The 27170-nt window shown below is 39.5% G+C and overlaps 1 protein-coding gene and 1 long non-coding RNA gene across 4 annotated transcripts; one reads left to right on the top strand and one right to left on the bottom strand.

Moving 5' to 3' along the window:
• Window positions 1-593: 593 nt before the first annotated feature.
• On the bottom strand, window positions 594-27170 carry LOC139448391 (sodium-dependent glucose transporter 1-like). Of its 3 annotated transcripts, none has more exons than XM_071229935.1 (4): window positions 27045-27170; window positions 7599-7727; window positions 7028-7319; window positions 594-4870 (listed from the first exon to the last, which is right to left on the bottom strand). In XM_071229935.1, the coding sequence occupies exons 1-4, from the start codon at window positions 27048-27050 to the stop codon at window positions 3789-3791; spliced, it is 1509 nt and encodes a 502-aa protein (XP_071086036.1). In that variant the 5' UTR covers window positions 27051-27170; the 3' UTR covers window positions 594-3788. The 3 variants fall into 3 exon arrangements, with proteins under 3 accessions (XP_071086036.1, XP_071086037.1, XP_071086038.1); XM_071229936.1 differs by lacking the exon at window positions 27045-27170 and adding an exon at window positions 25360-25618; XM_071229937.1 differs by lacking the exon at window positions 27045-27170 and adding an exon at window positions 12665-12733.
• On the top strand, window positions 16322-21800 carry LOC139448518 (uncharacterized). Its single transcript, XR_011652093.1, has 3 exons — window positions 16322-16407; window positions 16871-16954; window positions 21452-21800. It is a non-coding gene; the product is annotated as an uncharacterized lncRNA (long non-coding RNA).

The following is a 27170-nucleotide window of genomic DNA, read 5'->3' as shown; positions in this document are numbered from 1 at the left end:
CACACATTGACAATAATAACATATATCACGCCCAAATACTGAAGTCTCCTCCGTGACGTGTAAAGACACATGTAGATCTTTCCTTAACTATACTAAAGAAATCTTAGAATAGTCAACTAATGAATCAGCAAGAATATAAGCAATTAAGAAGCACTTACAATACTTACACGTCTAAATTTACCTATGGATCCGAAGATCCGAAGATGGTGACGCAATTGCTAGGGCCACTATCAGCAAGAACCATATCATCAAGTTTACAGTCACGTATTGAAATAACCACAAACACAAATTAAGTTTTTTTTTAAAGATTTATTACCCTCCCTTAAACTACCTTTAAACCCCAATACCAACACTTAAATGTAAACTATCTAAATTAACTAACACAACTAACTAAACTAGCCTAACTTATCCTAGCCTACTTCTGTGACGAATGTCCTACAAGTAACAATACTAACATATACTACTTATACTAATATCTTACTATTAAAAATACAACTAACACGATACTACTATACTAATATTACTACTTCTAACAATACTAACACAACACCAATACAAATGTCCTAGTCAATACAAATGTCCAAATGTCACACTAATCGGAGATATTTCGCTCCTAACACAGTTTCGGAGACACTTCTAGCCTTACAATTTCGGAGACACTTCTCTCCTTACACAGTTATAAGGATGACCGGTCAGTTCCGGGACAGCCAACCAGAGAAGAAAGCTCCCACAATGTCAGTCCATGCCTCATATGAACATACTGGTTCTGGCTGACTGTACAAATTATTACCCTACCCTGCTATTTAAACTGACCCCAAAGTCCAAGCTACCCCTGACCTCCCTATTGTTACACCAGTAAACTCCCCAGCTATCAGCCGTATCCAGTCACGCTTCCCTGAAAGTACACAGTTATACAGTATCCAAAAACCACCCGCCAAGCTCAATATACTAATTTAACCATACCAATACATCTATCAAAAGTACTAACATTTAATTAATATATACAAGATTATCTGTGATCTTGACAATTACCAAATGACAGTTCAATGTTTACGGCAGAATCACAGGCAATATTACAAACATAAACAGTTCATCACATTTTCCGATTCCCTTTCCTGTCTGCAGGCCATAAAGAATATTTCATATGAACATCATCTTTTACGAGCAATTGTAGAATTACATAACAATCTTACAAAGCAATGACCAGTACGACATCGTCCTTTGTTGGTTACCCAGTCATGTTGGACTCAATGGCGGCTGCAGAAGGTATTAACAAATTACATGTAATAAAACCAACTATCGCTTACACCTACTTGGGTTATTAGTCCAGATTTGAAGAGGTCATTATACGACGATGTCGTATTGGCCATTCAAGATATAAACATGAATATTTATTGAAAGGTGAGGATCATCCGTTTTGTATCCCTCTGTGATGAAAGTATCACCATCAGGCATGTCCTGCTTGGCTGTGTAGATTTTTCCATCACAAGGGATACATATTTCAAATCATCATCTATTAAAGATGTTTTTAATAGTATTAATTCTTGTTTAATCATTGACGTTTGAAAGGAAATAGAGTTATTTGACCCAATGTGATGTATATGTTGTAAAAAACTAAATGTTTTTTAAAATGGTAGATTAAATAAGTAACTAAGATTGTTAGTGGCCGTATCCTCCAAAGGGGTTAAAGTACTGTAAAAGTACTGTCCCCCTGAGAGGGTACATAAGTTCCACATCATTGAAAGTAAATTAAGGCCAACAACATTTTTAATCATAATATATTTGTTAGGTTTAATTGATTGCTAAACTTGACAACAATCGCCGCCGGCTGAAGTGATGGTGTAAATCCTGTTGGAGTCCATACAGGAAGCTAAAATACTGTAAGTCACCTTGGTCCCTAGTGTGGTGATCTACCTTCAGTTGCTGGTGATCTATAGCCCGTGTTTATATTGTGTTGTTTCCTGATAATTTATTCTTTTAAATGTTCTCAACTAGTTTTAAATCGAATTTGTGATATTCTAGTTATTGTACTGTCCATCGATGACAGGTTTTTATTAAGTCTAAAATATATGTAATTTTATATATATGAAATATTGCTGATGTGACGTTAAATTTTAACTCACTCACTCCACTCCACTGGTGACCTGATGGAACTGTGTCAACCTGCATAATCGTGTTTCGCTTAGCCAGAGGTTAATTAGGTCATACGTGACATGACTGCAAGGCTATCAGTACATGCGAAAATAAAGCAATGTGAACCCAATATTTCACACAGTGGAAACATTTATGATCCTCTTATTTTAGTAGCGGTTAGTAGAGAGAATAAACTGTTCAAACACATTTTCATTTAGTACCGGTTAGTAGAGAGAATAAACTGTTCAAACACATTTTCATTTCCGAATTAATACATAAACATTCAAAGGCAAGTAAACATTTGAAAAAAAGAAAATGTCCATATTTAAAACCCATTTTGTGTGGACAGACAGTTTCAGACAGACTTACGACAATCAAACTAAATGCATAAACTGAAGTATCAACTTCGGAACTCATGCTTGGAATTGTTTGTCAGTCATAGCATTTGTGGAAATGGTGTTTATGCTTTCGGACGTAAGGGATGATCATATGTTACAATACTTTCACTGATATGTTTTATGTACATTTGTGTCCCATATGTCTCATGAGGCTGGACTTGCTAGTTTACATGTGTTACAATCATGCATTTAACCACTGTAAATGCAAAGTGTGACACATTTATATATATAACCATTTTCTTCTTCTTGCACTGGATAATGAATACATAATGGAGCCAATATTGAATACATTATGGAGCCGAAAATGAATACACATTGGAGCCGATAATGAATACATCTCCAATCCGTTCCGCTCTCCTTTCCAACAGGCTCTGCTAATCTCTACTCCACTCCGCTCTCCACTCCTCTCCGCACCGCTCTCCTCTCTGCTCTGCTGTCCTCTCCTCTCCGCTTCGCTCTCCTCTCCAGGTCGCTCCGCTAATCTCTACTCGTCTCCGCACCGCTCTCCTCTCTGCTCTGCTGTCCTCTCCTCTCCGCTCCGCTCTCCTCTCCAGGTGACTCCGCTAATCTCTACTCCTCTCCGCACCTCTCTCCTCTGCTGTCCTCTCCTTTCCGCTCTGCTCTCCTCTCCTCTCCAACACGCTCTGCTAATCCCTACTCTGCTCCGCTCTCCACTCCTCTCCGCACCGATCCCCTCTCTGCTCTGCTGTCCTCTCCTCTCCACTCCGCTCTCCTCTCCAGGTTGTTCTGCTAATCTCTACTCCTCTCCGCTCCACTCTCCTCTCTGCTCTGCTGTCCTCTCCTCTCCGCTCCCCAGTCCTCTCTAGGTCGCTCTACTCACCTCTCCAGGTTGCTCCGCTCTCCTCTCCAGGTCGCTCCGCTAATCTCTGCTCCTCTCCGCTCTCCTCTCCTCTCCAAGTCGTTCCACTGATATCCATTCCTCTCCACTCTGCACTCCTCTCCACTCCACACTCCTCACGGCTCCGCACTCCTCGTGGGTTCGAATAACAGATGTCCCCTTGGTATGATCTTTGGTTTGTCAGAACCATTCCCGTTTTAGTGGTCTTAATATTGCTGAAATCCAAGACCTGCTTTCTCTTTGGGGTCCCTTTAATTATTATGCACACATGCTAGGATATCGCTGAAACGATTCCCAACATGGGTACATTTCTGATGTCCCCCGCCGTAATATCGCTCGAATATTGCTAAAACGGCGTTAAACCATACTCACTCACTCACTATTTGTATAAGTTAAGTCTAAACGTTCAATCGTGTTTTGCATTTGCTCTCTGTTCCATCGTTTTTCTCAATAAATGTCTCCTCCTCATCAACTGTATTTTCCAATTCAATAGAGCCATACTTCGTCACAAGCGTCTTAACAATCAGAACAAGAGACGCAAAAAACACGAAGGCCAAAACGGCCTCGATTAAAGCCAGGTAGATGTACCATTTGTAGGATACCATCTGAAGGAGGTAACCGAGCAACAAAGGCATCAGAATTCCTTGCGAGCTCCCTGCTATCCAGATGACTGTCGTCACTACCCCTGATACCTTCATCACGTCATTTTCAATATACACAAGTCCAGTTGGGAATATACCTGACATTCCTAAAGCTGCAAGGACCATGCAGATCCATATCCCTGGGTCGGATTTATAAATTATGCTGAGCCACAGACCACCTACAGACAATACGCCAAGACCATTAGAAATAAACAAAAGCTGACGAGGGTTAAGGATTCGATCCAACAGCATACACAGCAAGCGAGAGGCTGCGAAACTCGCCCAATAGAGCGATGTTAAATTGGCAGTCTTTCCCTTGCTCCATCCAAGGTCCTTTACAAAATACGCCATCATGTAGCCAATGATGACACTGATGGAAGAACAGTTGAAGAAATAGAGGCCTCCCACACTCCCAAGGACAAGCAGACGCAACCATCTGGGAAGCACCCGAGGATTTCGAAGTTTCTCATTTCTTGTTTCACGTTTCGCGTTTTGAGGACTCAAAAAGCATTCTGCAGTAATCATGATTCCTGACAGCAAACTGATCGCTCCTGCTATCAGGTATCCGTACTGAATGCGACTTTCGGAAGGGAGACAACTCTCCGGAATAAGGAATGTTGTTTCATTCAAGATGTCAGCAACATGTCCGTCGGTGTAGTTATAAGACTGCGGGACGTTATGTATGTCACAGAAGGTCGCGTTGTAGTCTTTTTTCTCGGATAGGAAGGGTTCCACGGTGAACGGTGCTATGATCGTTCCGGCGGAATAGAGAAAGGATAGAATCCGTATATACATCTTGCCTCCTACACCCCAAGTGTGCATCATGTCAAAAGTTCCACCTGAAATCATCATACCTACATTTAGCATTTTATATAAACTTATTTGAAATATATAATCATTTTACTGAATATATAAGCAACCAAATACATATATATAAGTTAAAGCTATCGCTATCGCCTAATCAGATAACAAATGCAAATAACAACCTGAATGATATCCTGATTATTTATACAATATATAATCAAATAGTGGTCCAGACAGCAAATTGTTACATTGATCATGTCAATTCCTGGTTGTAATGACGAGAAATGTTCATAGTTTCCCGTTGTTGAGACCATTGTGATATATTGTCATAAAATATACCAACGGAAAAAAGTAACCGTGCTTTATATAAGGCTCAATATGAATCAATCCATCCTGCAATTAAATAATGCATCCTCCAATACCTATTCATAAAGACATCTCCTCGACTTTATAGTCGTGATTCTCATTTTGCACATGTAAGTTCATGCACGGCGCACAAATTGGATATTTACGTGTTTGTTTGGAGTATGAAACTCATAAATGTGTTTTTCATGAACACACATTCACTGTGAAGCTATCATGAGCTAATAAAAACACCATTGTTTAACCGTAATTAACTGTTACGCAATTCAACGACTAACTGAAAATTAGAGTGTATGCGTCGTGGATATGATGTGAACAGAAATGCCAAAAGTGGCCAGACATTTTAATGTCCATCGAAACACATCATAATCTCTTTGGGGACGTTATCAACAGCAAGGGCAACACTCATGACTTGCCAAGGGCCGGTCGTCCACATGTGACATCAGGACAACAAAACAACCATATTCGGTTGGTGTATCTACCGAATCGTCACCAAACTGCCACATTAACAGGGCAATTCCTAGGTTCAGATCAATTAGCGGCAGAACCCTAAGCAAACAGTTGAGGGAGCACGAGATCCAGCCCCACTTCACTCTTTAGCTTGGTGTAGACAACATTTGAGTTTCAGAAGATAACTGTTCACAGATGAGTTTCATCTCGACAGCTCTGGCAAATGTGTACTTGCATCAAAGAGAATGTTTTAGCGACGGTTGCGTCACTCAACGTGGTCTGTTTGGGGGTGGAAGGGTAATGGTATGGGTTGTCATCACAATTCATGGGACAACACTTCTCATCAATTTGAATGCAATCTCATCAAATCAGATGTTAGTTTTCGCTACCGCTAAACAAAGATCTGAGGACATCCCATTACGGATCACGTCAGAACGACCTTTCGCGAATTTTGACCGACCAATGATATGACCGACAAGAAATCGACATTAGCCAATCAGAAAGCAGCTGTCTCGAGCTTTACGAAACAAGTTTCAAACTGGTGACTACGCTTCGAAACATATTTTGACGTATTCTCGATTTAAAAAATTTCAAACTGATAAGAAGAATATTCTGGATTGACTTATAGATTGCTTAGGTTGTATGGATATAATCATAAAACCCGTAACTGTCGTTCGGAATACTAACACATTCCGACTGTCACTTTCATGATTTGGTAAGCGACGCTCTGATTGGTTGGATGAAAGGTCGTTCTGATGTGACCCTTAATGGGATGTCCTCAGATCTTTGTTTAGCCACAGCGAGAACTGATCTGATTTTAAAGAGATTGATTTGAATGCTACCACGACGTCATCATCACAGCTCATGTTCTACACTTTCTGCTAATGCACGGACGTACCATCACGTTTCAGCAGGATAATACCCGTCCACAACAGTAACGATTGTTTAAAGGAAGCATAACATTGCTGTTCTGTTTCACCACTTCTCTACCCATGTCTGGGATGAGATAGAAGGACGCCTATGACAGGCGGCAACGCAAGATCAGCTGGACCGATCTCTAGTTCATATTTAGTGTCTTCAATGCGCCGTCGCTTCCTCGACTTTGTCAAAGCAATAGAGGTCACACCCGATATTGACATTGTTAATTGAGTTGTTTACCAACCCTCTTTTAGCGTGAGGTAATCTGTCTCCTGTTACCGTGTATGAGGTCTGTCTATGAATTTGTTGAAATAAAACATTGATCAGACGAAAAACCAAATATTATGTTTTTGTTTTCAATAACAACATTTACACCACTTTATATGGAGCACAGTATCTTTTTTCCGTAAGTATATATGTTTATTGCTGCTAAGTATTTCCAACAAATGAGTAGAGTTTACCTGAATCAAAAGCTGATGTTACTGTCCCATTTAGAAAAAATAGACAAATGGTCAAGACGTAGTTCGTACTCCATGGTAAGGCGCTGTCACTGACAGTGCTCAGTAGGGAAAAAATGGCCAGCAGGCCTTGCCTGTACTTGGCTACTTTCTCAATGAGGACACCCATGATGGCTGATCCCACGAGTCCCCCTGCCGCGAGGGACGTGTAGAAGACTGATGCTTCCTCTACATTGCTCCCAGTGATCTGGGCAAAGTCCAAGAACGCCGGGCCATGTTGGGAACGGCTAATACCCTGTAAAAATATTGGAGGTATGCACGGTGAATTACTGAATTTACAGTGACTGAACATGTGTAAATTCACAGTGAATTAGCGAATTTAACAACGATAAAAATCAAGGGTAATTTGTAACGATATTCGAGTTATGTATGCAAGAAACTTACACCTTTCCTCATGTGTGTTTCTGTTAAATATCTAAGTGGAAGAGTTATCCAAAAACGTTTGCCTTTTGCAGTTTGAACCTCAGGGCAGGTTAATTGTATAATGAAATAAGTGGAGATACACAAAACTTACCATGGCTAGGAACGCAAATAAAAGTATCAAGGTGTGGATGAACTTCCGGCGGAACTCGGGATCCTGTAGTTGCTTCCGGAAGTGAACTGTTCCGGAAGTTGATCTGACGGACTCAGGCCCCATGGCAAACTGAATGGATGTAAACAAACATATTTGGTATATGATCTTGAACAAAGGACTCAGGAAAACCGAACTGCTCTGTTGACGCTGAGGGAGGGAGTTAGGAGATAAGCTACAAGACTTTTGTTTCCTAGTTTACCGGTGATTACCTTGGGCATGTAACATCACCTTTCCGCGAACGTCTGGTATCATCATCATGATTCATAAACACATGCTCATGATATTGATGGAATCGTATTACGTACTCGCAGAGATTTGTTATGATTATCGAAGGGTTTTCGTTATTGTTTTTGTGCAGAAAACTATTTTAAATTTGCTAAGTAGCGGTGGGTATGCCTGTTGTTGTCCATCAGCAATCGTCGGGTGGAGGACTACCTGTCTTGAGAGTCGGACAATTCCCAACAAGAACCATGTCCCCAAAAGACAATTGGCCACTCAGACAGTGCCTCACACTGACATTTCCTACATCATCATCATCATCATTATCATCATCACCTTCATCATCATCATCATCTTCTGACAGCGGATTAACGTATTGCAGGCTAGACTAACATAACAATGCCATGGGATATACGTGTTTTATTTTAAGACATTCTGTGGCATTAACAATTATTCATTTACTGACATCAAAACAAATAAGTAGTCATTTTATGAACGGGGATATTCGTGTTTTATTCACCAAATATAATGCAAAGAACTTTTACCGAATCTTAACTGAAAAATGTAATGCAGTTACAATACACTGCCATATAACACTGATACAGACACGAGTTGTTTTAATCAAGAGCATTCGTATGCAATTAAATATGAGTAACTATGAAAAAGTACTCTTCCGCCAGTTGAGCAGGCTGTTTATGTTTTTTTTTTCTGAACAATATTATTTGATCACTTATCATATTAAAAGATAGCTAGGGCAAATTCATTTACACTCTTCAAAAAAAAGAGACACACGGGTAGATTTTAGTAAATTTATTGTACCTAATAAAGTCGATATATTTAATTTAATATCATAGATACAAATATGACTTTACCGTCACCGAATTTGTGAATTCACGTACACAATGTGGGGCAAAAACGCTCGTTTCGACGAGTGAGTGAGTGAGTACGGTTTTACGCCGCTTTTAGCAATATTCCAGCAATATCACGGCAGGGGACACCGGAAATGGGCTTAACACATTGTACCCATGTCGGGAATCGAACCCGGGTCTTCGACGTGACGAGCGAACGCTTTAACCATTAGGCTACCCGACCGCCCCTCGTTTCGACGACGATAAACACGTTGTCTTCCATGATGACAGAAATCGTGATTCATGGCTAAACCACACTCGACTCCAGTTTCTCACATTCCAAGGCTGTAAGGTATGGTAGCAACGCAAGCGTCATTGTCGATTGATCTGTTGCAAACCAGAGACGATAACTGGTCTTCTGGGTCGGATTCCAGCCACGCAAAGATGGTTCCTGACAATCTGGTCCGATATCCTCCTCAAACCAGGGATGCGTCCTGCAGTCTCCGTAGCTGTGGCATTGCGATGACGTAGGTGGAATAGTCAAATGTAGCGATCCTGTGCATGGGTGGTAACTCTTGGTCGGTCGGTCGGTTCTCGGACGGTCTGCAGTGGAATTGAACTGTGTGTACCGGTCACAAAGGCGGCAAATGGTGTTGTGGTGGACATTGAAGTGGCGCGCAACAGAAGACTGCGATTCCCCTCTTTGGATATACGTCCTATGGCAATGTTCCGATCGGCAGCGCTGAGTCTCGGCATTTTCACACTTGAAAAATGTTGACAATTGAATGACAAATTATTGGCTTAAGATTGCCTTTTTATAGCCACCACCACGAGATACGAATGCCATAACTTGCACGTGCATTTTGCTTTACGGTTTTCCACCAAGATATTTTTGAACAAGTGTGAAAACAATGCCGTTTAAGACATTGCAAATCGACAATGGCTGCGTTTTGACGCACCGTTTGTGGAATATCAGGCCACCAACATTTTCCAATAACATATAACCAATTTATATACCGGATTTTTTGTTGTACCTCTTCTCACACCTCCCGCCTTGCAAAGGCTGCTGTGCGACAATTAGGTTTGAAGTGCTTCCTCACCCTTCATACTCGCCAGACCTGGCACCAACAGATTTCCACATGTTTCCTAAAATATTCAATTTCTTTCAAGAATTCTTTTGAACAATTATTTTTTTTTCGAAAATTGTTAATGCGTAAATGGAGAAGAGACCAAAACTGACGAGTGTCACCTGAGTGTATTTTGCTCGTGTCCCCGTCTAGTGACCTTTCCGCCCCCTGGCTTTATTTCCGACACCGCTCGGCAAAATCCGCCGGTTGTCATTGTACAGTGTCATTACATTCTGTGTTTGGGAATAAGATGTATGTTATCGCCTACATGTTCGCTACCTTATTCTTGTACTGAAAATGTTTTTGTAACTATGATTTTCCAACATAAGGGAATTTATATGTACACTCAGATATTTCTCAAGTATTTATGATAATATTTGCCTCCTCAATAATTGCACATTGCTTGTTGTATATCTCTAATGATACAGCTGGATAGGTTATGTTCAGCGCTTTTTTCTTGATACTTACATCTCCGATTCATTATGGATATAATAGTTTGTTTGCTGGTTATGTTTTACCCATGTTTAGAAACAGTTTGGCCAAAAGAAATGCAGTTTCCAGTATCCGATCCCTTCCGGATACCTCCAGACATTTACCCAAAACGCATCCGGGTATCGGGTGGAAGATACCTTGCCGGATACCAGATCCGTGGTATCTGGCATTGGACACCTCACCGGAAAGCCTGCCTCCTGGAATCAGGGTATCCGACACCGGATACCTCAATCTGGGTGTCCAAGGATCTGGCACTGGATACCCCACCAGATACCTCATTCTGAGTTTCCCCCAAAAGTGTCACAATTTTGTTCAGTTAATTGTGAAACACCTAAAAATATATTTTGAAACTTACCATGAAAATTGACAATTGCTGAAGGTATCCAGCGGATATCGAGATGCATTTTTTCGAGATGTCTTTATTCTAGTAAATAATGTTAGCCTGGGCAAATCAGATAGCTGTAGTAATATTCTGTGTTATTTCAGTTGTAAATATCCCCTTAAAGTTGAGATCTATGGGCATGTACTTTTGGAGAAGACAATTTTTCAATTTCATCTATAATTCTTTTTTAGATATTAAGCTGTTTAATGAACAAACATCAGTTCTAATACATGTATGATGATATCCTTAAATTTCATGTTCAGACTTCCAGTTAGTTCTGAGTGAAAGTATTAAGTCATCGATTGTGTGCTCACTTTGGCCTTTGGTCCTGGTGAGATGATAATAAGATTATTTGTAACGGTACTTGTTATATCAAGACATACCAGCTTCATTGAAGTTTGAAACACAATATGCCTCACTCTGCAGGTGACATGTGACATTTCATCGCACTACAAAGAGCTCTTCCTCAGTTACTGTGAACATTATTGAAAGACATTGAAAGTTAATTTGACCTTCAATATCAGTTGCGACTATTTCAAAAACACTTGTAAAGGGCTTCATATCACTTATACCACTTATGAAGGCCCAAGGAAGAATTATATGCAACAATGAAAATATGGCTTATGATACTCATTGAAATTAGGTGACTGTGATTTGTTACCACTGCTCATACATGAGTATTCAAATAATATAACATATAATACTGCATGCATAATACTTCACAAATATCTCCAGAAATAGGCATTTTAATGGAAAATATACTTTATGAATGACCTTCACTATTGCCTTGATCTTACACGTCAACCCTTCATGAGTATCACTTTTGACCTTGACAGTGAATTTGACCTTCAGTATCAGTGACAAATATTTCGAAAACATTTCAAAGAGCTATCCAGCACAAAAACCAAATATGATGTCCTTTGGTGGAATTTAATGTAACATTGACAAAATTATGAACATGATATACCACTATATGTATGAGAGTTATTTAGATTTCTGCAGGAAAAGGCACTTCCTAGAAAAATTAAGTATATGTAGGTGATGCATGACCTTTTGCCAACTTCTAGCCCTGACCTAAGGAAGAGTTTGACCATAAACAAACTTTTTGTCTGGCTATGACATAGACCTTTGACATAACAGATCAATGTGTCATCAGACTTTCCCAGTGCTAAGGAAACATATGGTTTCATGAGATAACTGTGGCTATCAAATGGGGGCAAAATCTTGGAACATCCCAATTTACACAGCTGGCTAATGAAACATTAACAACAAACAAATTATCAATTTCTTTTATCTATATGCCTATATCACATATTGAACAGTGTTCACATGATGGTTCCTGATGCTGTATGCAATTTCCTCCTATTCTTCAATACTCATAACAGAGCAGGATAACTGTTTGCTTGAAAGCGCCAGCAGACCATGCTCACCAGTTGGTTTGGTTTGTTGTTTAACGCCGCACTCAGCAATATTCCAGCTATATGACGACAGTCTGTAAATAATCGAGTCGGGACCGGACAATCTAGTGATTAATATCATGAGCATCGATCTACGCAATTGGGATCGATGACATGCATCAACCAAGTCAGCGAGTCTGTCCACCCAATCCTGTTAGTCGCCTTTTATGACAAGCATAGTCACCTTTTACGGCAAGCATGGGTTGCTGAAGACCTATTCTACCCCGGAATCTTCACGGGTCATCATGGGAAGGTTAGTTATCCAGGGATTACCAGTTCCGATCACCAGTTCAGAGTTACTTGCCCTCAAATCTCCTTTTCCTTCTATATTGCAATGGAAAACAGGAACCAGGATGAGGGGAGGCCAGATGGGCTCCATCCCTGTTGCATAGTGTTAGTAGAATTGTGAACATTCTATTTGGTGTTTTGGTCCACATTTATAGACAATAAGTCCCATTCATCATTCCTTTCAAGTGATTACCACATGGCCAAAGACAACAATTTCTTCAATGTCCTTGAAGGGTCCCACTCCGACTTGGCCAGACCTGCCTTTGTGAGTTAGTCCGGGTGCCACTTGGCATGCAGCTTCTCGGCGGGCCTCCATTGAAATAACAGGACTCTCCTCATTGCAATCTCATCACTTCTTAAATCTGGAGGGGTCCTTCCAGACTGACAACCTCGAGTACTCAACCAGGGATCTCAAGCTGGGCTTCAGTTTCTGCAGAGTTATGTAGAAAGATTGTAGCAATAAAAAAGAATTGTTGCAACATGTACTTACAGATAGAAGGCAGCAAATTTACCTAATTTATCATATATGAGTCTTGTTATATACTAAACATTTGAGATATATATTGTTCCATGTTGATGAGTTGAAACAATCATTAACTGACATCTCTTAAAATGGTTCCTAGCAACCTATGCTTGCCATACAAGCCAAAGTAATAGATGAGGTAGTAAGTGGGCTCATTGATCGCTCAAAATCGTACCCCAATGACGTGGGATATTGTCCATAACAGTCATCATTGGTGCGTCCGGATCGAGTTCATCACATCAATCACTGGTTTTTCTGGTTAAGATTTGAAATTTGATTATTTATAATCCTTGTGATATAGCCGAACTATTGCTGGATGTGGTGTTAAATGAGCGAGTAGGGTTTAACGCCACTTTGAACAGTATTCCAGTTATATCACAGTGTGTTAGCTTGATGTGGGAAGAAAGCAGGGAAGTGATGCAGGTCTTAGATGTTTACCACTTTGATGAAACCCACAAGCAAGTGTATGATGCTGACAAACCCTAGAAACATATTCGGGGCGAACCTAGATTCAAACTCACGACCATCGGTTTCTGTCAAGCCCAAGGGATGCAATTATGCACAGCAAATTGTGGTGCCTTACATAATTGGGCCATCCATGCCAACACGGTGATAAAGAACAAGCAAACTGAAGAAATATTTGCAGAATAGTTACATGAACATGATGAACCAAACAGAATAATTTCAAATATTTACCACTCACTGCTACTCTTCTCTTGTTCCTCATTGCTTCTCTTCTATGGGCTTCTCTATTTCCATTGATGCTGTGCAGATGACTTACTCTTTTATTCATCCAGACATTCTGCAAACAAAAGTAGCATTCACATTACAGAAATGTCCAAACATTACATGTTGTACATTGGATTCAATTAAAAAGACTCAGTTGAGATACCAACTTATTCTATTTTCTTGGGCCTTCTTTCTCGTTTGGCAACTGTTGAATAAGTAGTAGTATTTTACTAATATATATCAGTAAGCAATAATTTTTCAGTTAGGCCAGTAAAAAAAGTGAACATGTTTTCAAATGTACCCAGTACAATGTGTCAAGGTTACATGACTGGTAATTACTTGTACAGGTACCGTATCAATATATACATAGTATGTTAAATTATGCATGCATGCACCTATCTTTCTGCATGGTATACATCTGGAATGTATTACATTACATATTTCTGTAGTTTCTAAATATCATATTAAGTGCAACATATTATGATCAATTATTATTTCTGTGAACATGTCCCAATAACATCACAATTTGAATACTACAAATAATCTTTATATTTCTACTGAGGTAATCTGTTGTTAGAAAACATGCAACAATTGTAACAATAATGATGATATTAAAAATATGACATTGCATCACAAAATAACAATACATGCAGTTAATAATGATTCTGGATGTGTTTGATTTTGCCTGGAATCGAACCGATGTCTAAAGACTAATCTTTCAGACTACCATTCAAAAGCTTCATTACATCTTGTTTCAATATTAAAAACATACACTTTGTTATTATGCACATTAAAGTATGAACCCGTCATACTTTTGATGAAATAATAAATGTTTGAACCCATCACACTTGTTGAAATAAAAAGAATGTGTGAACCCATCACACTTGTTGAAATAGAAAATGTATGCAAATCTAAATGGGCACTCACTGTAATTTATGGATGATGAACCTGATATTCCTCAATACCGATTCAGCAATCTGAGGGTGCTGAGCTCAATCAATATTTTAAGGTATTTTGCAAATATCTTCCTCATACTTACCGGTACTTGGCGTCTTTCAAATATCATATATTTTTAGAATGTCAAATGATATGGATATACATAATACATCATAAGTACCATTGCTCTACTACAGTAGTATATTGTATATCAGATAACATAGGGCTACATACGTAGAATCTAGAGAAAATAGCCAAAGGTTTATGTTAGGTACGTTTGCTGGACTTACTTAATGCCATTCCACTTCTTCCGAACATCGGTTGCTGATCGGCTACTAGCTGTATTTGCATTGATCCTGTAAATGATAGTCGGTGTTGGAAGCGCAGGGTCTTTATGTTTTATTTTACTGACTGGACAAAACGCAGTTATATAAGTTATAGTTTTTGTTGAACTAAGGCATTAAGACTGGGACGAGTCCAGATTTACTACCCGGGTACCCAAACCCCTATTACCCGACCCTACCCGGGTACCCGCAATAGGTCTCATTGCCCGATTGGGAATAGTTTGACCGTAGGCAAAATGTATTTTTAAACGTTTTAAAAGATCTGGTCATGCATACATTGACGTTGACTGAAGTTTTACCTTTATTCAAACATATAAGTCAGATGGAATGCGTGCATGCTCAGAAAGAAATGGGAACATTAGTGACTTGTGGTGTAAACATGGACTTCTAGATAATTCTTGTCTTTAAACAATATATCACACGACTAATCACGGGTCCGAGTAGTCCTTTGGGTACCCGGGTCCTGCTTAGAACCCACCCGACCCAAGTACCCGAGTTACCCGTCCCAGCCAGAGTTATTTTCTAGGTTTTGCTATTATTTTCAATTTACCTGAATTTAATATTAAATCGAATATATTCATTATTTCAAAGGTATGGTGCATGTTGGGGTACGTATGTTTATTATATCAGATAACATTCTGACAGTCCACAGCTCACTTACTTGTTAGCGATGTCCTCCCATATGCTGCCTTTCAGCTTATTGGTGACGGTAGAGCTGAATGAAGAATTCAGTGTCGTGTCGTGAACAGCCACCTCATCAACAAGGACAGCGATCTCGCTTACTGTAAAATTGGTGCGACGAACACGTTTGACGCCGACAGAGGTCTGCGATTCGGCCATTTTTCGACAATGCGTCGTCTGCATGACCAAGGGAGGCCACTCTTAGGGAAACTATTTCGTATCTTCATGGCTGAAGATTTCGGGCGTAAACTTTAGCTAAGCCGATTTTATAATCGATGTAAGTCTCTAAGATTGATTGTAGTTACGATCGCTTTGTGGAACCCATTTTATGGGTAAAATGGCTTGTTACGGGTAACACGACAATGAACTAAGCTGGTTCACGGCTCCCTATGCGCGTCGTCAAGTTGCGGCAAGCTATATTGTGATATATTAGAGAGCCAGCTCAGACACTGAACACGATCGGTCATTTCTGCAGCATTTACGGAAAGGGGCGAGGATTACCGAATACAGTTCATCGGTGGCCATTATTAGGAGCAGCGGGGAATTTGACAGTTGTATGGAATATGTGTTTGCCTGGCATGCCAGCAATAAAGCAGTGTGGCAAAGGGATATCCCAGCGGACCTGATATTCCTACAGCAGAAATGTTTCACAACCTCGTCAAAATTGGCCAAATATTGCGATTGCAGCTGAGGTCATGTTGGCAGCTGAAGTGACATATTCAGGTAAGTGAGTGAGTGAGTGAGTAAGGTTTTACACTGCTTTTAGCAATATTCCAGCAATATCACGGCGGGGGACACCAGAAATGGGCTTCACGCATTGTACCCATGTCGGGAATCGAACCCGGGTCTTCGGCGTGACGAGCGAACGCTTTAACCACTAGGCTACCCAACCGCCCCTATTCAGGTAAGAAATATGCGAACAATGCAATGATGATAAAGTCATTTACCTCCTGTAAGCCACTCACTTGTGACACATTAACTTTTATAGTCTCCGTGTAAGTAAATGTGTGGTTTTATTTTTACAGGATAAGTAGCCTGTCTACCATATGTTAGTATTTGCTTATGTATATGATGTAGAAATATGTTTTACTTTAACTGGATACTCTGTATGCTAATGTGACTCATTGTCTTATTTCTACTCTCTTTACTCTGTGAGAATGATTAATAGCCGAAACTTTTTTTCCAGATGTGAAGAATCAAGAACAAATTTAATGACAGGGAACTTTTGAATCAGTGATCATTGTGAAGTGGAAGATAAGACATTTTAAGGGTATGAACATTTTCATTTTCACTTGAACTAGTACAATAATAACCATGACGACAACTTTATCATGTGGAAATTTTTGGTGGTGGGGTAGCCTAGCGGTTGAAGCGTTCACTCTTCGTGCTGAAGACCCAGGTTTGATTCCTGCCACATGGCTGCGATATTGCTGAGTGCAGCGTTAGACATCAAACAAAGCTAACAGCCGCATACATACTCATGTGGGGATTCCAGGTTGAAATTGGTCCCCATCAACGTGATCATCCTATGCTAGTTGTAAGAGATAACTTAATGGATCGGTCAATCAGGCTCTCAGACTTGTTTGATCCATGTCATTGTATCCCAATTGTGTGGATCGATGCTCATGATGTCAATCACTGGATTGTCTGGTCCAGACTTGATTATTTACAAACCGCCATCATATAGCTGGAATATGGCTGCGTGTTGAGTTAAACAACAAACACCAACATGATTCTACTACCTGCTCTTGTGTATACCATTTTGAGGATCCTACACATTGCTTCTTTTCAAGTCGTAACTATTGCAATAATATGTTCTACTGCATGTGTTTTAAACATATTTATTTCATAATGAACTAGATTTGCAAACAAGCCGATGGCTTATCTAAATGCTGCTCAAATACAAAATAAGTATTCATAAAATACTAATTCTATACTAATGCAATACTATCATTTGAGCAATAATGTAATCATATGATTTAGATAGTTGAAGGAGAAGTCCATATTGATTATTAAATCTACCAGATTCTGAGATAAATGCACGTATTGATTGAATTATTTCAATGTTTTCCTGTACATAAGTTTCAACATTACCATATAAAGCTTTCTTATATCATATCCATGCTGTATAATAATACCTTTTATTTCTAATAATGGCATAATTTGGACACACAAATAAGTAATGAATGGTATTTTAATAAAAGGTGCCACAAGTGCGGGATGGGTCATTTGACATGAATCAGTTTTATGTGAATTTAAATCACTACAAGCTAATCTGAGTCATGAAAGGATATGACTGATTCTGTGAAAATGGAAATGCTAAATATCTCCTGATATTAACCATGCCATTACAGAATCTGTTCACTTGTTTTTGTATGTAAAATATTTTTGAACAATTACTCAATCTAATGATTGTTTGTATGTGTGATATGCCGGTATGTAGAGGTATATATGTGTACAAGCGAGTACATATGCAAATAAATTTTTTGTATGTCTGGCTATGCACCAGTATATGCATGTGTGTTTTTATGTGTGCCTTGTATATTAGCATCATGATAGTTTCAACAGTAGGTACACTTAATCTAAACTTATGGTTTTGTGTACAGTTTATGTATATTAAATGTTAAATGTCTTTGTTGGGAGAATTGCATATCAAAACTGTCATTATTTTATATCTGATAAGTAGAACTTTTTAAGTAGAAAAAACTATAATCGGGCAAGATACATTTCCATAGTAAACTGATTGATAAGTAGCATAGCAGTCAGTGTGGTTGGAAACTAATTAAGCCGTCACTACTCAAATAAGTAATTGACAGACAATTGCAAGTGATAATACCCACCCGACACTAATTGCCCTGTTAATCCCTAATCCACAATGAGTTGACATTGAGTTCATCTTGCTAATGAGCTGTTGTGAGCGTAGCGAGATGATAAACACCAAAAGTGGGTCAGGCTTTGATCATGTGGTGATGAGGTGAGGTGAAATTGGGTTTAATGTCGCGTCCAAGATTATTGCACTTACATAGCGACGTGCATGTACGTGTGTGTGTGTGTTTGTGTGGCTGCTTGTACTAGTCCGGACTGATGCTGATGTATAGTGCTAGCACACTGAGATACCATGCCGCAGTTTAACATGAATACAGTATACTGACTGCGAGCCGACCAGTCCTTGTTTCATCCCCTTAATGCTGAGCGCCAGACAGGGTAACAACAAGTACCATCTTTTATCATCTTTTGGTATGACACGGCCGGGGATCGAACCCTGGACCTTCCGCTCTCTGGGCGGATGCTCTACCTCTAGACCACGGAGGCGGTTGTAGAAGAGATGATGTCACTTGTTTAATGTCAGGATTAGCTACATCCCTTGATGCTACCAAGGGAGCGGTCGGGTAGCCTCGTGGTTAAAGCATTCGCTCGTCACGCCGAAGACCCGGGTTTGATTCCCGACATGGGTTCAATGTGTGAAGCCCATTTCTGGTGTCCCCCGCCATGATATTGCTGGAATATTGCTAAAAGCGGCGTAAAACCATACTCACTCTCACTCACTCACTCACACACTCACTCACTCACTCACTGATGCTACCAAGGCCTCCCTTGCGATTATCAGACAGTTTGTCTGGATACAACTTGATGTCTCAACTGTACTTATTGGATTCTCCCTTGTAGCAAACTATGTGTGTGACATGGACTTTGACCACTCTGTGCAGGTGCATAAAAATGCATTAAGAATTTTGGGTATGATTAATTATGTCACGCAAGTCAAAGTTGGGTTCCACTGTATTTAGAAACAGACGATAGATCCAATACTGTTTAACTTTATAACAATCAAATGAGTATTCGAATAGGAAATATACACATATATTTACAATTACCCTTGAAAAGTTCCAAAAGCGTATAGAACGACTTTATAATTATTATTACACTTTGCCAGACCAATATATTTTGCAGTTTTTCCTGTTATTGTTAATCTTCATTCAATTAATTCTCAAAAACGATAGGATAAATGATAAAAATATGATTTTTACTCATGAATATTGTCAGTAGCCGAATTAAGGTCAGAACAAACAGGGGGGGCCACCCAAAAATATGACGGTCTCTAGGGGAGGTTTATGAAAAATGGATAATAAAATTTAAAGTGCTTTGCATTTTTCCTTTTCAGGGATAGTCGTGTAAAAAATATATAAGAACATACCAGTACATGACCGGTCCCTTAAATGTAATACCGTATTTGACGTAATAAGCGCCCCGCTCTAATAAGCGCCCACGGCGATATTTTCTAATATATTGGCTAGTGAACAATTCCAATTAGCACCCCTTCCGATTGATCAATGTACACATGACTTATTTATTCGTGTATAATACGTATGTTATATGCATGCTTAATTATGGGAAATTAAATTCTGGAAAAAATATATCTGTCGTATATAAACATTTCAGGCTGTCAGCATAAACCACGAAATTTACGATCTTTCAACTCTGTTGTTTTTCACCAAAATAATATTCTAATAAGAGCCCCCTATTTCCAACTTTGAGAGCGCCCTGGGCGCTTAATATGTCGAATACGGTATACATAGTTGATAGTTGATGATTCAGGTGGTTCTTTTCAGTTGAAATTTTTTTATCAGTGTCTATTTTGGCCCACCAATTAATGGTAGATATTAAATATCAATAATAAGTGAGATAATTATTTCCAATGTGGCCCCCACTGCAACTAAAGCAAGGAACGATTCAAATTAAGCCTGATTCAGCTGCTAATGTATTTGCTCCTCTAATCAGTAATTCACTCAGTTGTATAGTGACTTGATATTTGGCGAAAATATCTGTTGTATGAAATCCTTATGTTACTTCCTTTTGTATTTGGGATGATAGGGTAGCCTAGTTGGTAAAGCGCTCTCCGAAGCCTCAGGTTCTATTCCCCACATCGGTACTGTGTGAAAAGCCCATTTCTGGTGTCCCCGCAGAGATATTGCTGGAATATTGCTAAAAACCGTGTGAAACTAAACTAACTTGCTCACTCATTATTACTATTTTGAGATCGCTTACATGACTTGTGTGATTGAAATTTTGATAATTATAAATAGTTCTGTTTTTATGTATAAGAACCTATTTTATGCAATTTTGCATTGCCTTGTTTACCCTTCCTGGGTATGCAAACAAGAAAAATTCAGGTGAGCCTTGTGGCACTACAGGAATTGTTTTAGAAGATCAGATACAATGTTGTATGTTCTGTAAAATGTATGGTTTGCTATGGCTTATTTACATGTTCTGAGTTTGGTTAACATGGTTAAATATCAGTTGCTTGATAAATTGTCATTACTGTATTCGACGTAATAAGCACCCCGCTCTAATAAGCGCCCACGGCAACATTTGCTAATATATTGGCTAGTGAACAATCCCAATTAGCACCCCTTCCGATTGATCAATGTTCACAAGACTCATTTATTCGCGTACAATACGCACTGGTGTGTCATATGCACCCTTAATTATGGGCAATTAAATTCTAGAAAAATATATCTGTCATACATAAACATTTCAGGCTGTCAGCATAAACCACGAAATTCATCTTTCAACTCTGTTTTTTTCACCAAATTAATATTCTAATAAGAGCCCCCTATTTCTAATTTTGAGAGCGCCCTGGGCGCTTATTACGTCGAATACGGTACCTTACTGATTGAGAAAAAAACACTTTTTAGTGTCAATATAGTCAATATGTTTGTTTCTTATTTTTTTAATAACAAGCTTTTAAAGATGTTATAAATTGTTTCAGGTACCTGGATTTCACTGTGACACCAGCTCAGACAAGCCATACTAAGGACTCACCGGATGATGAATAATCCTCCCCAGAACAACCAACAGGTTCACCTCAGAAAGTGAAGATTCTGAAGGAATAATGCCACATCAGTGTGATTCTGTGGGTTGTTTTATTACGACACCAATCAAGTCTGAAGGAATTAATACCACAGCAGTGTGACTATGTTTATGTGGTGTACACAGTACACCAACGCTGACTATACAATCTGAATGACTTTTGTGGTTTATTGCACAAAAATAATTGACTTTACATATTCTTCTACCTTGGAATTCTTCTGAGATTTGACTCATTTGTTTATTTAGAAAATGGCATTGAAGCATCTGTTTCTGTTTTTGAAAGCTCTTGCAAACACCACTGCTTTCTGAACCAGTGAAATGTCATAAAATCAATAAATATGACTTTTTATCTAAACAAATTCTTTGTTTTGCTTCATTAGCATAAAAAAATATGATATTGATCAGCCATAACATAGGTACTGAACATATATCAAATATACTAATGCCCTGAATGTTTTCCTACAATTAATACAGCTAACTGAACAAAGTGTTTAGTTCCATGTCAGTAGAAAAATTACATTGATATTTTTATGTACCGGTACTTTATTAGGTGTTTTCTGTGGATGCCATTAGTCTTATGCATCTATTTGGGGCAATTATATTCTGTTTCAAACTTCAGTGGAACTCGTCTGTCTAGATGTAAAAAGTACTGATACCGTTCCAAAATAATCTCTTAATCCCACCAGGAACAAAGGCACAAGTGAGCATATAGCCAATGAATTTCAATTTTTTGGCAGAGTGAGTATGGTGTTATGCCACTTTTAGCAATATTCCAACAATATCATGATGGGTGACACCAAGCAATGGGCTTCACACATTGTACCGATGTGGTGAATCGAACGCTTCAACGCAAGAACAAACTGGGAATATGAAGATAAAAAGTAAGGATGTCATCATACCAGGACTGATAGTTTTTCATTAAATATGATAAACATCTAAAATGAAATATATATGAAATTGAAAAATGTTTTCACCAAAAGTATGTGCCCATAGATTTCAACTTTAAGGGGATATTTACAACTGAAAATAACACAGAATATTACTCCAGCTATCTGATATGACCAGGCTAACATTATTTACTAGTAAAAAGACATCTCGAAAAATTGCACCCGGAAACCTTCGAGATACCTTCAGCAATGTTCAATTTTCTTGGTTAGTTTCAAATATATTTTTAGGTGTTTAACACTTAATTGAACAAAATGCACCCCCAAATTGTGACATTTTAAAAAAAATCCGATGGGGCACCCGATGCCGGATCCTTGGACACCCAGATTGAGGTATCCAGTGAGGTATCCGGTGCCGGATACCCGGATTCCAGGAGGCATGCTTTCCGGTGAGGTGTCCAATGCCAGATACCATGGATCTGGTATACGGCCAGGTACGAGTATCTGCCAACGGATACCCGGATGCGTTTTGGGTAAGTGTCCGGAGGTCCGGAAACTGCATTTTTTCGCTGTGAGCTGCATGGCTAAGCACCTTTGACTATTGTAATATTGAGAGATTGACCTCTCGAGGTCTGCGTGCAGTATATTTATAGTTCTGTCAGGAGCTTTTGTCTTTACCCTCTCCCCCTACCCCCAGGATTCGTTAAGCTGGTCTTGTTTGATACCGAGGTTTCGATAGTAAGTGGTTTCGGGACACTCTTCAATCTTCTATTGACTTACTCAGGTTGTATTGAGCTAAACTTAGTAGCTAGGGTTTGCAATCCTCCGTTTGTCTAGTAATCTCTGGACACTGGACAAGTGACACTTGACACTGAGTGAAATTTCTCAGTTCACTTTCCACGTCACTAATTAGTGATATTTGGGCTTGTCGCTATATACGTTAGTTCGCTGTAGAGAGTGTGTAACAAAAAATTACACAAAAATGGCATAACCTATATCTAAACTCAAATAGCCAAATCAAAAAAGTGCTCAGCAAACCACTAACCAAACCAAAAATTCTCCATCCATCAAAAAAAATCGACAGAGTAATCACTCAACTCCAAACAGGACACACCAACCTGAATAACCACCTAAAAAAATTAAAAAAACACACTACAGGTAACTGCCCACACTGCAAACAACTAAAAACCCCAGAACACGCACTTATCCACTGCACACACTACCTCACACATCGAACCGCATTACAAACCACCCTCAATCTAAACAAGGCTCTCACTCTAGAAGCAATACTAAACCCACAAAATAAACTAGAAAACTTCAAGGCGTATTCTTAATCAAAACGGAACTAATAAAACGCATCTAAAAACATAATAATCTACCAAATCAAAATCACATAAACAAACAAACATCCACCATACCCAGCTCCTTTAGTTCTCCTCCCCAACCCCATCGGCATCTATTCCAAATCTCAAAATTCCCAAATTCTATATAAGCAACCCCTGAAGCCCCCTCTTGGGTTGCACAGACCACCTTCGCCCCTTTCGGAAACACATTAAATGGCCTGGCCGAGCCCGTGTGCGAAATACACATCAGTCGGAAAGCGCACGTTAAATCTCCAAAGTAAGTAAGTAAGTTAGAGAGTGTGTCATATATGCACATTTTATATGATAATAACGGGAGATCAATCGGGGATTTTGTATGGTTGTATCCATTTGTTCGCTCTATCCATTGGTAATCACATCGTACCAGCAGGCTCATTGCCAGTGAATCTACTGGTTAATGTTGAACCACATCCTAGATCGGAGTTGTCATCTTGCTTCGTTATCTGTCTGCTGAGGCAAGGAAAATGTAAACATTGGCAGCCATATCGACAGCTTTCACGCGGGAGTAATCGTGATGTAGGTCAAGTTCTGTCACATCCATGTTCAGGGTGGAGAGTCTATCATTATTATTTTTTATTATTTACTTGGGGTAATTGCTGACTAACTAATAAGACTTACACATGCAAAATATATTGTAGAATGTTAATTAATAAAGTTTGTTGTAGAAATATATTCGTTTAGCATTTTAAAATCTATTTCTACGACCTGTCACCCATACAATGGAAATGGCATGTTCGATTTCCAAGAAATGAACTCCAAACAATGGTTACCAGGAAATGACTGGGTCAAGCCGAACGGTGCACAGGAGGTTGGTAGAAATTAAACATCTGTCGTTGGACTAAGTTTGGAGGGTTATTTGTCAACTTCTTTTTGAAAAACTATGTGTTTTGAACACTTAGTTTGAGCTACTCAAGACTTTGGTGTTTTTAATCTTGAACTTTAGTAATATTTGTTACATATCTAACTACCTGTGACCACTTGTCGGAATGTTCTAAGATTGTACCCTGTGTTGTTACGCTTTGCAAGAGAGCACCGTTTTCAAAGCGTTGTTGCCGTCATGGTAGAATGAGGGAGTATGGTTTTACGCCGTTTTTAGCAATATTCCAGCAATATCACGGCGGGGGGCACCAGAAATGGGCTTCACACATTGTACCCATATCGGGAATCGAACCCGGGTCTTCGGCGTGACGAGCGAACGCTTTAACCACTAGGCTACCCGACCGCCCCCGTCATGGTAGAATGGAGATAAACTTCCTGTGTTTTGAAATTTGATCTAGTCCCACTGTAGAGCGCATGGTTTCAAATTAAAATAAGAGGTATCCGCTCCACAGTGGGACTACATCAAATTTCAAGACACAGTAGGTTTTGTTTTAGCTGCTCTCATTTTACTGGCCACTTGTGTATTAGCTCTGATATTAATCAGTGATCTTTGTCAGCGCAGATTGATCTTTCATTGTCATCTGTTAGTACAATTAGCAATATTAGCTCGTGACATTAGTTATCCTTTGGACCAGGGCTAACCCGTTAGATTCACTTCTTACCTTGACAACGTCTAATTGGTGGTTTACACTGCCTGTGTTGACTAAGATGAGTCGTTTCGGGCTCCCTGCCTACTGGAGAGGATGTTCGATCCCTTGTCTATTAGCCTTCCGGGTTCAGGAGCATGACCTTGCGCTCAGTCTTTGGTGACTGTCGGTAGATCGGGCCGACAGTATTGACGTGGATCGGGTGTTGGCTAACATGTTACAGACTGCATGGGTATTGACCGGCAGTATTTATTAGCGATCGGGTGCAAGTAATTGTCGGTTGTCGGACTGCCAATGTTGACGTAGATAGGCTGAATCACCGACCATATCTATTGTGCAATACCCAGAAGCAGGTTACTGAGTTTTTCGAGGAAAATGACGACGGTTCAAGGTTATTTCCTGATGTGTGTGTGCACAATGAGTAGCGTGTCGCTGATAATCGCGTGAACGTACACGCTATACAGCTGCTTGGTCGTTTTATTTAGTATTCAGTCACCATGGTAGAAACGGCTTTATCGTATTGTTTTGAAGTAAATTTAACATATGGCAGTGTCGGTTGTACATTGAAATATTCTATGTTTAAAAGTCATTCCAGTTTAGTTCTCGGCCTGGAGTGGGAGCAATATCCAAATACTCCCGTTGATGTTCATGTTTACTTCTTGTTTTTGTAACTGAACGAAAATAGTACAATATATCATCTCCCGATGGAATGGAAGATGTATTGGTGAGATCTGAGGTTAATCGGCAAGTCGCTAATGAAACGAAGAAGAGGCAATTGTATCAAACCCTTTCACCGGGAGGACATTGTAGTCGGTTTACTGATGATAGCAATCACTATTTTGACTATCGTTAATGCAGTTATTTTTTCCAATTGGTAAAGAAACAATTCACAGGAAATAGATAGTAAAGTATTTTTTGACGACCATCCTATTGAACCAACCTTCAGTCTACAGTTCATCAATGCTTATTCACAGTGCCCGACCACACAGTTTGTCTTATCCTATTTTACACGAGCGGTCGTTTGTCGTGCGAAAATCGGACTGCAGTTGACGTGAGGCAGTTTCTGAATGAGAAACCAGCAATGAAAGGTATAACGCTTACTCAGGGCAAATGGAAAATGATGTTACGCCTGAAACCTTTCATCCGTGCACAAATCAGGTCAGTGAAGAATGTAAATTTTATTTTTATTTTTTGGCTATCAACAATCGACTTAAAGACGATGAAAAGAAGAAAAAGAAAGTTTATTACATTCATCAATGAAAACCTACATGTTTACGATGTTTAGACGAACAAGCATGCATCACTGAAGACCAAGTCCAACCCGGATCTTCAAAGGTGTTTTGAAAATGCACTTCCAAAGAGGACCTCACAGCCCAGGACCCGTGAAGATCCGGGGTAGAATGGTTTTCAGCAACCCATTCTTGTCGGACAATGCGACTATGCTTGTCGTATGCTTGTCGTAAGAGGCGACTAACAGGATCGGGGGGTCAGGCTCGCTGGCTTGGTTGATGCATGTCCCGCGGACATTTAGAATAATCATCAATTCTCTAAATTGCCAGTGAGAGGGTTGATCAGTGGATCATGATCAACTCTAGGCTTAGAGCCACCCAGTTTTATAACTGAATTGCTGTTCAAATGGACATCATAAAAACACACCCATTCACTTTCTGTACTGGTATATATAAGTTCAAACGTCTTACCTTCATAAATAAACCTGGGTAGCTCTGTCTTTCACGTGTGCGATCGTTGTGTGGCGATTGTCGAATGTTGAATTTAGGTCATCGAATCAGGGTCTAGTTCAGTATGTCGGCAATACACGTCGACTT

The sequence above is a fragment of the Haliotis cracherodii genome, unplaced genomic scaffold (genome assembly GCF_022045235.1).
Source record: "Haliotis cracherodii isolate W230 unplaced genomic scaffold, xgHalCrac1.p SCAF_7, whole genome shotgun sequence".
Lineage (NCBI taxonomy): Eukaryota > Metazoa > Mollusca > Gastropoda > Lepetellida > Haliotidae > Haliotis > Haliotis cracherodii.
Note: the sequence above shows the minus strand (reverse complement) of the source record. Positions and strands in the feature narration are given on the sequence as shown.

What these genes read in the sequence shown, in the direction of transcription:
- LOC139448391 (XM_071229935.1), bottom strand. An exon ending in TATTTGCGTTCCTAGCCATG is followed by an intron (nt 7,320 to 7,598) that starts GTAAGTTTTGTG and finishes ATATTTTTACAG; the next exon opens with GGTATTAGCCGTTCCCAACA. An exon ending in AACATCAGCTTTTGATTCAG is followed by an intron (nt 4,871 to 7,027) that starts GTAAACTCTACT and finishes TGATGATTTCAG; the next exon opens with GTGGAACTTTTGACATGATG.